We start from the raw sequence: 16,730 nt of genomic DNA on the forward strand, positions 1-16,730 counted from the left end.
TTTATTACGTTTTCTTCTCCCTGCCCAGCTGAGGAGAAGAATGACCAGAACCATTTTGGCTTGGTGCCTTTCTTACCGCAACTGGCAAGCGACATCTCCAAAGAATCAATCAACAATTGTCAACAGCCAAGCTAATGAAGATATTCAAACAGTGTCAAGGCAGACAATGAGAGGCAAAACATAGGTTTCAACAGCCCTCTCCACCAAGCCCACCTGGAGACAAATTCTGCAAACAAATGTTTTTCATGCAGGTTTTTTACAATAAAAGACATTTTATGCATACAAGCATGGACTGCAGCATGTACACCTATATTAACACCAAATAACAGACTGTTAAATACCAAAGTAGCAGAGATGACTGAGTCATATAGAAGGCATCTGGATGTCACAAGGGTGAGGATTATTGCACCCATCAAGGTGATTCTCTAATTAAATTAGAGATTTATTCAAATCAAAACGTTTTTTTCCCCTCTCCTTTCACTAAAAGAGAAACCCTCTCTTCTCTAACTGCCCAATCTAAGCAAGCCACCCCTGAAAGTAAAAAAAGCAAGTTTCCCAAAAAACCACTCTCTAAGATGAAGCATTCCAGGAAAACAATATGCCAGGGACTTTGATCAGATGACCTCCAAGGGTGTCTTCTAACTCACTGTATCGTTTTATTGAAAACAAGAATCAAAGCTGCCATACTAAAACCTGGAGGACCTCTGCCTAACTGCTCCTCCAGACAAAGGCAGAGCAATGTTGCTATTGTAGTTCTAGTATTGGCAGCAAATGACCTACCCATCCACAAATCTGACATCACTGAAAGAGGCTTTCATTACAGTAGCTAGCCTCTGATTAATTCTCTTATGTATTTAATTCCTACTCTTGAAGTGCACGAATCTTTTCAAGTATGATGTGCACTATTTTGCACTCTTATCTGATCAAGAGGATTATTAGCAATCCTGAAATCCCCAGCTCTGTAGGCATAAGAGAAAGCAATTTACATTTTCTCCCTACTTTGTGGCCAAGTGCTTGTAGTCCATTTTATACCAAGTTCTCTCTCAAAAATAATTCAGCTCAGTAAAACCAAACTACTTTAATTATTACTGAAGTCATACGTGCATCTTGGTCATGAGAAAACAAACAGAAGGCAGAAGGTAAAAGACAAACAGAACATTCCTGTATGCCCAAAATTTTATCTTCATAAACTAAGAAAAAACCTGTTTTTTTGTTATTTATGTCACTGAGACTTGTCCAATTAAACCAAAGGGTTAAAGAACTAAATATTCCCCAAGAGTTCAAGTCACTGCACATAAATACTGTTGTGACTACAGATTGCAAAAGAACGGAAACACAGTAAATCATCCCATTTTTTCTGAGAAATTCTGGGACTATGTTCTGAATTTCCAGGAACAGAAGACAAATACTGCCAATTCTCACTGCTGGATTTTTATTGAAGAGTTCAAGAATTTGGAAAGGACTCCTGAAAGCCACTGAAAGATAGTATTGATTTATTTTTTTTTTTTACAAAGCTAGAGATTGTTTCTAGGAGAATGCACTCAGTGTGACTGGTTTATGTGCTAACTCCTGAGAAATTTAAAAGAAAAAGAAGAAAAAAAAGCTCTTAAATAAGACCTGAGAGGTTCTGAAAGCAGCAAGCCTTGCAAACAAAGAGCCCAGTAAGAAAGCCAGAGATCTATACTTTGCCCATCTCTCTAAAAATATTTAAAAACATAAGAAAAGGTGGACTGGCAGCAAGACAATCTAAAGGATATTCTGTAGGGCATATTCACTTACCCAGGTTCTCATTTTTCTTGCCTTGAATATAATCCCAACCTCCAATGTGTCAATTTATTCTAATACTGAATTTACAGCATTAAGGTCCCAACCTTGGGATCTCTGGAGCTGTCCTTCATAGCTTCTCATTCACATTAAGTAAGAAAATGTGCTGAAAAAATAGAATACTTCTTTACACTCTAATCTAGAGCATATTTAGTTTAACCTTCTTTCAGCCCTTTACCAACAAAATGCTTTCACTGCAGCCAAATTTGAAAGACAAGTTGATGAAAGCTCCTAAGTCAGATTTAGTAGGGGTGGAAAAACAGATGTTCAGGATTTTTTTAATGCAAACTTCAGTTCTGACAGAAGGCACAGTAGTTGTGAATGGGCTTCCAGAGCTAGTCTTCAAACTGATTATAAGCACTTACGGTAGTTAATACACAGTAAGCTTTGACCAAAAATAACTGAGTCACTTTCCCACCATCTTAAGTCACCCCATGTTGCTCTGACACTTCCAGTCTGCTGACTGCCCCAGACTAAAGCAGATTATCCACAGGGCTTGTCGGAGAAAGGGAAGTACCAACAAAATTCACATTTTTATTTCCTATGAACCACTAAAGACACTGTTTTCACAAGAGAGATTGACACTCAAGGAATTAGCAGCTCAAAAATGACTGCCTAGAATGTCAAGTTTCTTTTACATAGCTCTTCCTTTCCTCAGCTTCACATCATGACTCAGATGATGCTTTAAATGAATTGGAAGCATAATTTCACAGTGCATCAAAATTATGAAGTCCAGGCACATCTATTCACACACTCTTTTAAACTCATAGATCCAAGTAGAGTAACAGATTTTCAGGACATCCAATTTCTTGAAGTCCAGTCTATTTTTATAGCTGCAAAAGAAGCTATAAAAGAACTGTTATGTTTTCCTGCTATCGGGAAAAGCATTCAGGTACATTCAGCTGACAACTCAGCATATACTAACATTAGACTTTTAACTAATTAGAGGTTTCCTGTTGAGGAAAAAAAATTGTAAGTTGACATATTACACAACATGCATGAATACTAATCTTAAAGAGATTTTTTGGAAATGTTGTTGTTTTTATCCGTTTTTTGCTTTTCTTCCAAATGAGTAGCATGACTGTAGTAATCACTACTAGCAATGTTTCTCTTGGGACAAAAGGAGAAGGTTTTAATGTCACATGACACTGTTTAATTATTTGTGTATCTGCAGGGTCCAAAACCATAACTGAATCCTCAGGGCGGTAATCATATTATGAAAACAGAAGATAAAAAGTGCAAAGAAAAGATCACATCCAAACTAGCAATTTACAGTTTCATAAAAAATACAAAGCAAGCATTATGCCAACTAAAACTGCCCAGGGGAAAAAAGAGAACTTTTACATGCATTTTCATCAAGTACCTTTGAATTTAGCTGAGGATTTTTAAAATATACTCTTTGTAATATGCCATATTGGCTGCTTAGATACAGCACAATGACTCAAAAACATAGGATCTAACCAAGTGTAAAAATCTCTGCCTTTGTTCCTACAAATATAGCATTCTGCAAACTGATACATTTTGATGCAAGGCATTTCACTAGGACTGTAGCTTGCCACCTTTTCTTTGGAAACAAGTGCCTTCTCACAGTTAGGAAATGGCTATTTTAAAGGCAAATATCAAATCTGTATGTAGCATATGGTAGAAATAATTCATGCTATATATGTATAAAATATTGTAAAAGTCCAAAGTTATGTCTTTGACCAATCTGGTTGGGAGCAGAGTCTTATTTCTATTCAGTCAGTTCCAGGACAGCTTTAAGATAATATCGGGTCTGTTAACGTATGAATGAAACCTTCCCGGGCCATGATTGCTGACTTCCCTGGCACCTGCACCTGGGAAGACTGCATCTAAACCTTCCTGGACCACGATTGCTGCAATGTCTAAGCTACTCATGAGGCCTGCACCTGAGAAGATTATATCTACCGTGCTCAAGAACTGGCATCACTCTGCTACATATGAATACAGACTCTGCCTAGATGCTCAGACATTGGTCTGTGTCCCTGGACCTACCTTTGTCTGTTCCTGCACATGTATGGATCCAGTTCTACATGTGAAGAGACACAAAGAAACGTGCAGTCATCCCTGCCTCAGGTAGAATAAACTGTATATAAGCTAGCTGCTTGAAGCACTCAGGGTGAACCCCTGGGGAAACGCTGTCACTTTGTCAGTCAGATCCTGGTTCACCCAGCGCCTGCACCCGGGGCTGACGCTGCCTTGGCTGTGGTGGTTTTTCGAAATTCTATTTTTTTTTTGTTAAATTTTTTATAAATTTGGCTACCGATTTGATCATTTATAACATGTATATATTAATGACGCAGTCTTTTCAGCAGCAGAACTTGAACACAGGATGGTAACAGAGGCTCTGTTTCCAAAATGTTAGCAAAACCCAGAGAATTGCCAGACAGCCATTAGCAGTTTGACGAAAAGTTTGAATGCACAATCAATCACCAGCACACAGCAATATGATGCTACAAGCTGACACGAACATGCAATTTCACAACTTACTATCCGATAAGGAAGATGTAAAAAGGAGTCTGGGCAGCCAGCTAAAGCCATTTGTTCCTTCAAATTTTCTTCAAATTACATCTACTGCTTCCCAGGACCTGCAGAGTACAAACAAACTGTCAGAAACCATACTGAAGACATTTCATCAACTTATTATTGAAAACAGTTGGAGGAGGGAGACCAAGAAGATCAAGATGAGGTGATGAGGATTTGCATCAACTTGAAGTAGAAAATGTGCAGATTTGCTGCCTGTAGCCTAGCAAACACATTCAATTTGATATTTCATTTAAAAACCCAACATAACTTCTCAGGCAGTGTGGCTCCTGCTTTATTTCCACTGTTTAGGCAAAAATGAAGGCCTCCCTTCACAGCAAAACCCCAGCCATTTGAAAACTGGCTCTCACCACCTGAGGCTATGTTTTCAATTGTGGAAAGAAAACTGAAATCTCTGAGTTAATTAAGATGACAGTCACTTATCACAGAATCATTTAAGTTGAAAAAAAAAAACATAAGATCACCAAGATCATTATGCAGCATCAGCCTTCAAAGTCTGGCTACACAGCTCCTAACCTTTACCCTTTCCTGCCTGCCTTTTCCCCCCGTGGTTTTATTCTCACACAATATATCAAACAGACTGTCACATACAAATTCATTCAGGTCTTGCACTTGTTCTTCTGAGTGATTATTAGCAGCAACTTTGCAAGGTGAGCTGTGTATCCTTTAAAGCACCACTTTGTGATCAAATAGAGCTTGAAAAGAAATCTGCAAACATTTAGAGGTACATATGGCTAAAGAACTAAAAATAAGAAGGTAAGACAATGTCAAGACAGTTATTATAACTGCCTCATAAAAAGGAAACAAAAATAAACCGAAATAAATAAAGCACTATTTGCTGCTCCAGCATTTCTTCCTACCTGCAGGGGTGGGCACACCCCTGCAGTGTAAGACAAGTGATGCCACCTCCAAGCAGGTGAAAAAGGTATGACAGGGGAAGAGAAAGCAGGCTGCAAAGCACAGTCACAACTTTTACTTCTACCACAAGCAAGCTCCTGTCTGGTTCGCTGTTAATTATCAATTATGTGTTCAAAACAACAGCCCAAGTTTTAAACAGGCTACCCACTGCTCTCTGGTAAGCACGACCTGTCACCAAACCAAAGCTGTCAGCAAAATTTATGGGACAGTTAAGTGAGGGACAAGGGTAAAAAACCATCTTGGACAAACTGTTCCTGGATGACTTCCAGCCTATGGCCCACAAACCATGCACTCATCAAGGAAGCTTTATTTTACTTAGGTCCAGGATGAGTTTGGCTGAGGTATGATAGCCTCCTCCTCTATCAGTAAGGCAGGCAAACTCCTGGGAATTTCTTTCCAGGAAGTAGCTACTGGGTTTCTGCAGTGACCAATTCATACAGCCAAGTACCTCGGGAGGAAACTGGTTTTGGCAATAGCAAGTTTGAAAATCCATTTAACCAAATATGCACAAATCCAGTTATTTATTCTAGGTAAGCAAATACTACGGGGAAAAAAAAATAAACCCAAAATCTTACAGGACTCAAAGTGGGGGGAAGGCCACATCAAGTATCTAACTCTGTAGACACGTTAATCAACTTGCTCTATTGCTAGTCTTTAAACATATAAAGAGTGGTCTACAGTCTTCTAACTACTTCTCCACACCTGAAAGTTTGCAGTCAGTTTTAAAGATTGATCTGTAGATTTCACTTTAGTCATCCAGTTTGTTCAGGGAGAATTAAGCACAGATTTAACAAAAAGCTCTTAAAAGTCTTTTCATCTGCGGACTACCATTGTTTTTTCTTTCTCATAAGCACATCTACAGAGAAATTAAGCAAGCCACTGAAATAGCTGTTACGAAGTTGGTAAAATGCATCAATAAAGAGATCTGTATTATTAGCCTCTAAATGCACCAAGACTAAAAAAAGTTAACATAAAGGGGTAATGGAAAAGAATTGAGCTCTACACTGCAACAGTTTTATGTTTATTATCACTTCAGTATTTAGACATCAGGAAAAGGCATAACTGCTGCAAATTTAATGGTAGGCTATTTCGGACTGAATATCAAAATACTGGTCCTTTGACATTTCAGCAAAAGGCTCCAATTCACTTACAGCAAGATAGATTAAATATGTTCCGAAAGAATACCAAACCAATTTGTCTACTCTAGGGCATGTTGCAGTTTATGCCACAGCCCCATTACACCAGTGGAAGATCGTAAATTACCTCAAACAATAGCTGGAGTCAAGACTGCGTAATTTATCAAAAAACATTTGCTTTGCTGATACATTCTTGAGTATTCTTTTGTTAACGCAGCAGAAACAGAGGAAAGCAATAATCTCTAGATGGTATCATTCCTGGTCAGTCACACATTAACACTGATTTAAGATCTCATCTCTTTTGATCTGTCTAAAAACAGTTTATCAACCTAGTCCTACCCCAGGAATACAAAAAGCCTTTGCTCACCTTTAAGACCTAAGGTCCTTTATACCACATCAACAAGTAATAAATTTCATAGGGACAGAACTCTACACCAATTCATGTGTTCATGACCTTAAAAATACATCAACTTTTCCTGTGCTGTTGTCTTTATACATGGTATTTAGCACGTCACTTCTCATCAGAGACTGTAGCTGCACACAGACACACATGTTCTTTCCACACAATTTACACAGCACAAATCACAAAGAGGTATTCAAGTGCCAAGTTACTGCCCTTTTCCTAAAATGCCTTCGATGAGGGAGGGAAATTCCAAAGGACTGTAAATAGGAAACAAGCTATGGAGTCAATCACTGTTACAAAACTCAGGACATTCAGTGGTGAGAACAACTGTCATGCAGCATAGAGTGAGACAGCCTGTGCACATTCAGAACCAGGAGATTTCATGTGCTTTTACTGGCTTCAGAGCTCTGCCTTGGACAGAGGCCCTGAAAGAAGGACAATCAAGATAAACCACATTTCAAAGGTCACGAGACTGACTTTTGGTATAACATTCTCCAGAATAAAGAACAGACTATTGTGAAGCACAGCTTTGATATCTCAGCCTCTCAAAAGTGTTAAACAAACTCACACGATCTAAAAGATCGATATTAATCCTGCATGGAAAACATTGCAGGTATGCACCCTGGAGACTGTCACTGCTTTGAATGGCTTGTTTAAGTCACAATCAAATTACTCAGCTAACCAGCAGATTCAGTTGTCTATTAACTGCAAATTAAGCCCATCACCAGGTATGTTTTTCTGATTTATCACTTGTTATCTGCGCATTCCCAGCAGAGGAAACGGTATTCGCCCAGCACTCTGGAAGCAGATACAGCCTACGCACCTACGGATACTGTGGTAGGAAAATGGCAGGGGTATGGTCACTCTGCCAATTCAGGAAGTTTTCCAGGTTCTACATGTGCCATCTGTCAAAGTCTTTAAATTCAAGAGAAAAATAATTTTTAAAACACAATTGCTTGCAGATTAGTTAGGAACAGGAGGAGGAGGAGAAAAAAAAAAAGAAAAGGATTTTAACCTGGCAGAGTTGCAATACAAGCTCCAGAGTTCTTGAAAACTGGATTTATGCTCTTTTATAAAAGGTAACTTTAAAAATTTGTTGAATGTTATACCCTTTTAAGTATTTCATCATTTTTCTTCTATAATGTTCTGCTTTCTATAGCTGAACTATTGTGAAAGAGGGAAGAGGAAAAAGCTTCAGCATAGCCTTAATTTTGACCTGAAGTCCTTTATCTGAGATCTCAGGTTTTACATACAAGTTAAAAGTCCTTCCCTCTGTTTAATGTATATCTTTTATTCTCTCAGACACTAAGTATCACTATTCATTACTCCCCACTATACTGAATGAAGTTTTGCAGACCAAACCTGGTTTTTCCTATGAAACTAGAAAATGGTCTTAAAAATATTCTCCCCTAACTCACCTTCAGAACTGTCTGAGTTAAGACTACTGGACTGAATTTAACATCTTGAAGACCCAGGGAGAAAAAGATCCTCTCTTCTTTGTCTATACAAGGAGCAATCTCCAAGATTTTATCTGGCTGTTCTCCTGGCTGCAGGCTCCCCACTACTTCACACCATCTAGGAAAGCATTCTGTTTTTTACTGCAGACAAGTGTGTACATATATACATATACATATATATATATGTATATATATACATACACACACACACAAATACATACACACATGCACGGGTGTTTATCTGCATCACCAAAACATTTACAAGATGAGGTGAGGCAGTTCTACGGATACACCGAGCAACCCCCTGCAATACAGGCATGAGTACCCATACTCTGACACTTTCTTACCAGTCTAGTCCTATTGCCATAGTTACAATGGAAATAAAGTTGGATACAAGCAGCACGAGGCACGCCAGTGAATTTTCCCTAGTTGAAAGACCTGACAGTTAGCAATGTCCCCAGCTGCACTGATACTGCAAGACCCAGATGTGCTTTTGCATGCAAGATCCAGACAACTTCTCACAAAAATGAAGCCTGAATGACTGTGTGGGCTGAAAAGAAAGTGCCATCAGATTCCTGAGCTGGTTGGACCAAGGAGACTAAAACACCCTTGGCAGCACACAAGTTTGCCATCAGATTTCATCATGGCTTCAGCAATCAGTACATGTAAGGATGTCTAAAGCATCTTTCCCTCTTTTAGTGATAGCTTCAGGTGGAGACTGTGTCAATTTACAACACTGAGAATGCCCCTCACCATCCCTAAGGGATCATTTGGTCAGCAGGACTGAATTCATGCCCTCAAACTTTTTGCTGACCACTTTCTCAAGTGGTCAGGTTTCTCACTTAGTCCAAACACACACTTGCTTCTCTTCCCAGCTCTGAATGCTCCTCCTCACACCCTAAGTCTCCAGTCTGCCCATGCTGAAAAACAATACCTGGCTAGTTTCCCTTCAAACAAGTTTGGGGTTTTTTCCTCCAAAACACATCCCCAAATACTCCAGAATGGAATCACTCTCCAACCGCAAAAGACATAATGACATGATTGTCAACACCCTGATGGCCTATTGAGATTAGATGCAGGTAATATTTAAGAATATCTGCAGCTTTCCCAATTTCACCCCATTTTCCTTGCAGGAATTGGTATCTTCACACCCATTTTGTTACACATCTATACCCAAAAGGCATTTGCAAGTCTATGATATGGAGCAACTGCCTTAACTAGAGGAATACTTCGAACATCTTTGAAAACAAAGCATTGTTCTAGCTAAAATTTCAGGCGAGTGTTGCGCACTAAAATGAAAAGCACTGTTCAAAATATAAATCATCAATCAAAAGCACTTCAGTTACGTCCAAACACTCCCACGAAACCATACTAAAAAATCTGGTCTTATGAAAAAAGGGAATATAATTCTCTTTTGCCATTCTTAATTGCAAAGCTGTTAGTCTAAATATTACACCTTGTAAAGGAAGCCATTTGCCATTGTACTTTTGCCAGAAAGTGAAGAATCTTGGCAACAGCAATTCAGGCTTTTGAAAGCCAAAACAGATACATACTTCAGAAGAAGCACAGAAGAGCTGATGCCATCCCACTTCGAGCCTTGCCAAATAAAATTAAATAACATATATGCAGTTCAGCATTTTTTGGTTTCCTGAAGCTGCCTAAAATTTTGAAAGGGCTCAAGACTCATAGCCTGTGAATTCATGTTCATCTCCTGACAGAACACCTCCACTGACAGCATAGATAAGGTCCTGAGAAAAAAAAAACAGTATTTAGCCCAACAACATTGGACAACACCACCAAAAAAACCAACCAAGAAAAAAAACAAGAAAAATAACAAAAAAAACCCCAAAACAACAAAACAAAATCAAAAAACCAAACAACAAAAACCAAACCTATAATGAACTTTGGAAATATTGACAAAACTCTGCAGTTTCACTGTCTTTCTTGATCACTGAAAATCCTCTTCTGTCTCCTAATAGCTTCAAACCCATAGCTTTGAAGCAGGAACTTTGGCAACTAAACAGAGACTTGTACCAAAGTCTAAATGAAATGTTAATTAGACAGAAACCCATGTAGTATTCAGCAGACAACCACACCAGCAAGGCATATGCAGAGGTAGGGAAGGTGCAAGGATGCATGACTGACACATGAGAGGTACATGAGTGAGGCAGCCCAAGGTGAACTTCATCTAACAGTGCCATGACTAGTGGTCTCCAATTCTGCATATATGGTTTCTCACTACATCCTTTGCCTCCAGAGAACCAAAAAAATGCTGCCTCCATTCTATCTGTGTTGTCATTGTCTTGCCTCCCCCGCCCACCCCAATCTAGTCACATTTCTCGTAAAACAGAATCCAAAATTTTATAATTTTGGGAAGCAGTCTAAATAATTATTTCCTTATGTTATTTTAAGCTTTTATTATCCAACCTGAAGACTTAGAGTGAAGTTATACAACAGTCAAGATGATTTAATAGCTTGTTACTGCCAAAAACAGGACAGATATCCCACTCTCTTCATCAGCCCCTGCTCTGCTTTCTTCCTCCACTTCCTCCCAGCAGCTTCATGGCACTCTCCCCTTCTCCCCCTTTTGTGCCATGTATGGTCCTTAATGAGTTCAGCTTGTGTAAATTAACGCATTTGTTTTGCTGGGTTAGTGCTCTGCTAAGGAAGCAGATGCAATAAACTTAGATCTGACAGGCAGTTCAGTTGGCACAATGTGAATGCAGGAGACCATGAGCAAGGGGAAGAGAACAGCATCACCCCCTCTCCAGTGGCAGCTAACTATTACATTGGCCAAGGCAACCTGTGAACTTTCATTTTCTTTGTTTACTGCCATTAGGAGCTGGCAAACCTTTCCCACTGCACATCCCTGAGAATTAATGCTTTCCAGGCATCTCACAGAAGTTAAACAGTCGGACAGATCTCCAAATAAAATACAAAGTTTTTCTCAAAGGCACTTAACTTTCACCTTCTGGTACCAACTCAACTAAAGTCTGCTTTTGTTGCATACTTACCAAAACATTGCTTTTTGCATGTAACAAACTACTGAGCCTTTATGCTTCCAACAGGCAACTGGTGTGAATGGTCATTCCCTCTGCTCTGCAGTGGGATTTGAAAGCCAAGACCCTCCAGCCCAGAGACTAAACTACACACAAGACATTTTTCTAAACAATTAAAGTTCATCAGCCTCTGCATAGTGTTGCTTTTTGTTTGCTTGTTTTTTTAAGAAAGTCAGATCATTCCAGATTCTGTTTGAAACCATATCTTAATCTACATGCCTATCAATAAACATCCATTGGACAGATCTACCAGACCCAACTTGCCTTTACTAAGCTGACAAGATAGTAGCATGCACTCCTCAGCTGTTACTCTTACAGCCTCCAGAGAGAAGTTAGGAGGCTGTAAAACTAACAGCTGAGGAATGGATAATAATAGTTGAAATATATATCCTAAGGTTTGATAGAGAGACTTATCAATTCATAGAGTAGCAATCTGCAGCAAGGTTGCCTTGCTCCCAGCTTCTGCTCCCTTATTTCTCTACAACATTCCTTCATTTTGGAGGAGAATCTTCCAAAGCATGCAGAAATCTTTTTTCCCCTCCTGGCTGATGCAAAGGACAAATATATAAAAAAAAGAGAAACAACAAAAGGCAATATCCTATCACATGACTTACTGATCAATTTTTCAAGCATTTTAAGCCTGTTTCATCCAAATGATGCATTCATCAATCACCATAATTATTCACAGCCTATTTTTCTTTCCTTGGAACTTTATGCAGAGGGCACCTTAGCTGCTTAAAGAACTTGCCAGGTTTTTGTTAGACCATACAAGCTACAGAGGGCTGACCATCAGGCTCACTTCAAAACCAACACTCACACTTGTGCACAGAAAGCAACAGGCAGATATCTATCAATACCATTCACACCCCTCCTTAGGGTCTCTCCTGCTTCCCAGTGTTTTCAGGTGGGTTAAAATATTTTTCCTGGATTTAAAACTTCATTATTGTGGACCAATGACATCAGACATTAGGGTTTTTACTTTGACAATTTACAGGTTTTAATGCTGATAGTTAACATAGTAATTGTATGTGTATCACTTGCTGTTCTCATGGTACAAGATTTTTTGGGAAGAGTTATCAACAAGGATTATCAGAAGCTTTTATATAGACATCAACCTTTGTGTTTTTGAAGAAAATCAATTGAAAGAGGCTTTTACAGTTATCTGTGATTTATGTTCATGAATGAGCACTGGTTTATTTACATAGTCCCATCACATACAAATGGTTGAGGCTAGAAGGCAAGTTTAGACATTTCAATTCAAACTGCCAGCTACTCACTAAGATGGTATCTTTTTGAGATACCATAAAAGGTACACTTAAGTGAGACGGTTACTCTCAGTACACCTCATTTATATGGTTAGAGCACTCAAAAGAAAGACTTTCTGCTTAGCTTCTGAAAAAAAATATCACATTCTGTGAGCAGAGATGCATTCCCCAGCATCAACTGTACGCTAAGTCACCCTCCAAGTAGTTTTGTGGTAACTACTCCCAAACATTATTTATTCCAAAGAATTCAACTGTTGAAACAATTCTGACGAGGACACCATAGTAAGTAACAGCAGCAAGTAGCAAAAATAAACAAGCAAACCCCTTTTACCTCTCATGCACAGCAGGGTAAGGGTTACCACAGAAGGGCTTGTAAGCGATAATGCAACAGAGCCAGGAGAGCTCTGGACTAGATCAACCCCAAGCAACGACCAACTCTGCTTCTAGTTGCAAAGAGTGCAAGGAAGCAACTCCAACAAATACTGTGCTGCTCTTGAGATGAACAGAAAATCCTGTCTATTCAAGAGGGCTATAATAAAGAAGTGCAAGAAGTGCAGGAGATAACATGCAGAAATTAAAGGAATACATATGCCCTTGATTGACTGGAACATAAAAAACTGTACCCAATTTGGAGACTGCACTCATTCACTCCTATGCAACGAACCACCAGCAGTGCCAGAGCTTGCTCAACTGCAAAAAAACTGCTTGTAGTTTTAAGATACTGATGTCACAGATACCCCATGTGTACTTTAACGCTGCCTCACTAACAAATCACAGCAATCTCTTCTTAGAGCAAAGAGACCATTTTGTAATCTCAAATGCATTTGCTGGCGTTATGCAACACACAAGCTTCAAATCCACGGGTGGCTTACGGTTAGCAGCAGGCAATCAGTGCCGACTTTCAGAACACAACTAAAATGTTACTGGTGCTCTATTCTTGAATACAGGTTAAGAATTTCTATAAATAAATAAATAAAGGATATCAGCAATGCAAAAGTCTTTCTTACCCTCTTACATTTTTTAGCCCTTGAAAAACAATTTCAAGCTGACATCTCAAAAGCGAGTATGCTGACCTACTTGCAAATATAATACCACCCTGGGACAAACAGCTTTTTCAAGTAAGTGTAAACAAAACAGAAAATAAATCTACAGAATAGGTTAATATTTTGTACAAGAGCTAATGTTCAACAAAAAGCTGAAATCTGGCCAGCTGATCACATGTTTCATGTGCAATAGTGAACACTTATTTACTGCTATTAACTTGTACCTGCAGAGAGGAAGAAAGAAGATATTCTTCCTTTGATTCTGAAGGTCATAAGGTGACCAAAATCCCAGCTTAATGAAGACTGTGGTGAGGTTGCAAGTGTCACAGCTTCCATCAACCCTTTCAAAATGCAGTGTTGGAAAGACAGGGAAGAAAACTGAAGTAATACCACCCAGGCTTCACAGACTATGTCAGCTTAATTAGAATGGTATTTTGGCAGTACCGAGAGATTACATATCGAAGGCTGAGTAGCAGGCCAAATAACTTGACTAGAATATTTCGCCAAGCCACCTACATTAACAGCTTCTTCCCTACTGTACTTTCAAGGTGCCGGCCTTGTTTCAAGCCTTATGAGGCTGTTTAACAGAGGTATGAAATGTTGAATATCCCCAGCACTGAAGGTTTTACTAGATATGCATTAAACAAGGAACATCCCTAGTTAACCTTCAGACTACAGAGCTTCCAGAGAGGAACATTTGTTCTCCAAGGGTGTAGGCTCCAGATGTAGCCAAAGTGCCTTCCCTGTATGCCAATGTACTTCAACCCACAAAACACCTGTACTCCCAGCCTGGAACCCACACATCGGTCCCTACTGCATTCTCCCACCTCCAAGGTTGTCCAACTGGTACTGGCAGCAGTTTTGGAAAGAAGGGAGAAGACAGCAAGTAAGTGTCCCCCCCACACAACATCGTTTCATAGGCCTGTAGTACTTTGCCCACAGAAGCAAATCGACATCCAGGCTGCACATGGGGCTGACCACAACACCATTGCAGGATATGAAGGCAGTCACATACCCTAGGTGGTGGTGGTGGTATGCACACAGGAGAAATGTACACGCCTGCACTGCCACATCAGTCAGGGAGGAGAAACAGGCTCTCCTTACGTGCAGTCCACCTCATTCCGCAGCAGTTGTCTGGATGTCAGAGAAAGCTGGGGCTTGCATGAGATGAACTCAAGAAGCCACTTAAAACCCACACAATTCAATGAAGCACACCACTAGAGCACCTGGTTCTTTCCATTGACAATAGCATGAATTAAAAAAAACAGTCCACACGTAGCCATCCATGACCTGGAGACAAAGAAACAGCCAAAGGAATCCCTCCCCAGTGTATAGCACTGAAACTTCAAATTCTCAGCACCTCTGGACAAGACTGACAATTATGCCAGACCAGTCATGCACTATCCCCAGACTTTTGGTCTCTGTACTGCAGAAGTAGATCCTGACAACACTTGTTTCTCCCATCATCATTCAGGGTTTAATTTCACTCAGTGAGTCCGTGCGTACAATACATATATTATACACACATATGACACACATGCACTTACACGTGCCTGTGAACTCTATGAACTCTAGATGAAGAGATCCTTTAGCAGCAGCACAGAATGCAAGATGGCATGGCAGAACTCAGTCGACCTCATGAAAAATAAAAAAACCTCAGTTCCCTTCCCTGAGTTTCTTTCACTGTTTGATGCAGAGATTTTGTTCACACTTCGCTCTTCCAAAAAGTTCTCCCTCTCCCAAAATACACTGCAGTAATATAAAACAAAATGTTTATCAAAGGAGCAGATGAGCTCTCTTGCAAAAGCTTCTGTGAATATCACAAATTTGAATTTCTAATTGCTGTTGTTAATTGATAAAATAACAATTCCAAATTTTTTTTTGCTACTTTGTATTTTGATCTATTAAAGCATTCGCTCATCATTAATACAATCAATTTGACAGATTCATCAGAGAAGTCTCGATTTTCATTTCAGCCTTGCTAATTAGCAGTTCTATTTTATTAAAAACCAGCTCTGCATGAAGAGATGGCTTCACACAACTGCCTGTTTTACACAAATACCTCCCACAGGCTTTCATGCTACTTTCTGTCACTGGAAGAAGGAGAATATTCCCTTTACTTAATGCTCAGATGCATACAGATCTCAGCAATCACTAGCTTGTAATACTTCCCATCTCCTACAAACTGACAGCAGTACCACAGAATTTGCTACAAACGGACGATATTCTCTCCTCTTTATTGCATCACTGGTCTTGGATAAATTGCACTATGTCATGGAAAAGATCACATTTGTTTCCTGCAACATCTTTGCCTATGCATCTTTTCCAGTCCAAGATAAGTCAACAGCCTAAAATGAGCAGCACAATTTTCATGAGGACGCTCCCATTTAACTAAATGACAACCTCCTCATTATAGAAACCCAAAATGTTTCTCTCCAAAATACAAGACAGAAGAAGTAGTTCATTGAAGCTGGATGCCTCTCAGAATCAGGTTTGAGAAAGCTGCTCCATACAGAAATGCTCTTCTCTCTGTGGCAGGTGATGATAGCCACTGTTCCAAGAGAAGTTCCCAGTTGCAGAACTTCCTGGTCTGGTCTCAAGCTGCAGGCATACCCACATACTCTGCTCCTGCAGAAATGCAACAACACATTGCCTAACGCAGCACCACGGTCAGTCTCAGTGGGACAAGCAAGAAGCAGGAATTACACAGATATAATTTTTCCCATGACAGCAAGTAGCAGCACTTGCTCAGAAAAGACTTTGCAGCTCAGGTTAAGAAATGCAGGATTACAGAATATCACTACCAATGCAGGCGGAGGGACAAATATTGAGCACACGAGGAAACAAGCACGGGAGTCGCTCACACGGCCTAAAAGACAGAAAGACATGGTTGATTTTCTACCAGACTTTGATGATGGATCCCTAAGTCTTAACACAGATCTGTCTCAGGCAGGTTAAACCTTTTAAGGTTTAAATGCCTAATGAGATCCACTGTAAAACACACCAAAAAAGACAACTGGAAAGCGCAGAATGACACTGCTTTTGCGCCAAGCCAGAACACAA

The 16,730-nt window shown here is 39.6% G+C and overlaps 1 protein-coding gene across 2 annotated transcripts in view; it reads right to left on the reverse strand.

Annotated features, from left to right (window-relative positions):
- Positions 1-16,730, reverse strand: part of GRB10 (growth factor receptor bound protein 10) — a 145,493-nt gene that overhangs the window by 105,000 nt on the left and 23,763 nt on the right. For both annotated transcript variants that reach the window (XM_030944085.1, XM_030944086.1), the window contains one exon: positions 4,333-4,430. In XM_030944085.1, the coding sequence (XP_030799945.1) occupies positions 4,333-4,383 (51 nt within the window). In that variant the 5' untranslated portion in view covers positions 4,384-4,430. The remainder of the gene's footprint in view (positions 1-4,332; positions 4,431-16,730) is intronic.

Source organism: Camarhynchus parvulus, chromosome 2, assembly GCF_901933205.1.
Source record: "Camarhynchus parvulus chromosome 2, STF_HiC, whole genome shotgun sequence".
In the NCBI taxonomy this organism is placed as follows: domain Eukaryota; kingdom Metazoa; phylum Chordata; class Aves; order Passeriformes; family Thraupidae; genus Camarhynchus; species Camarhynchus parvulus.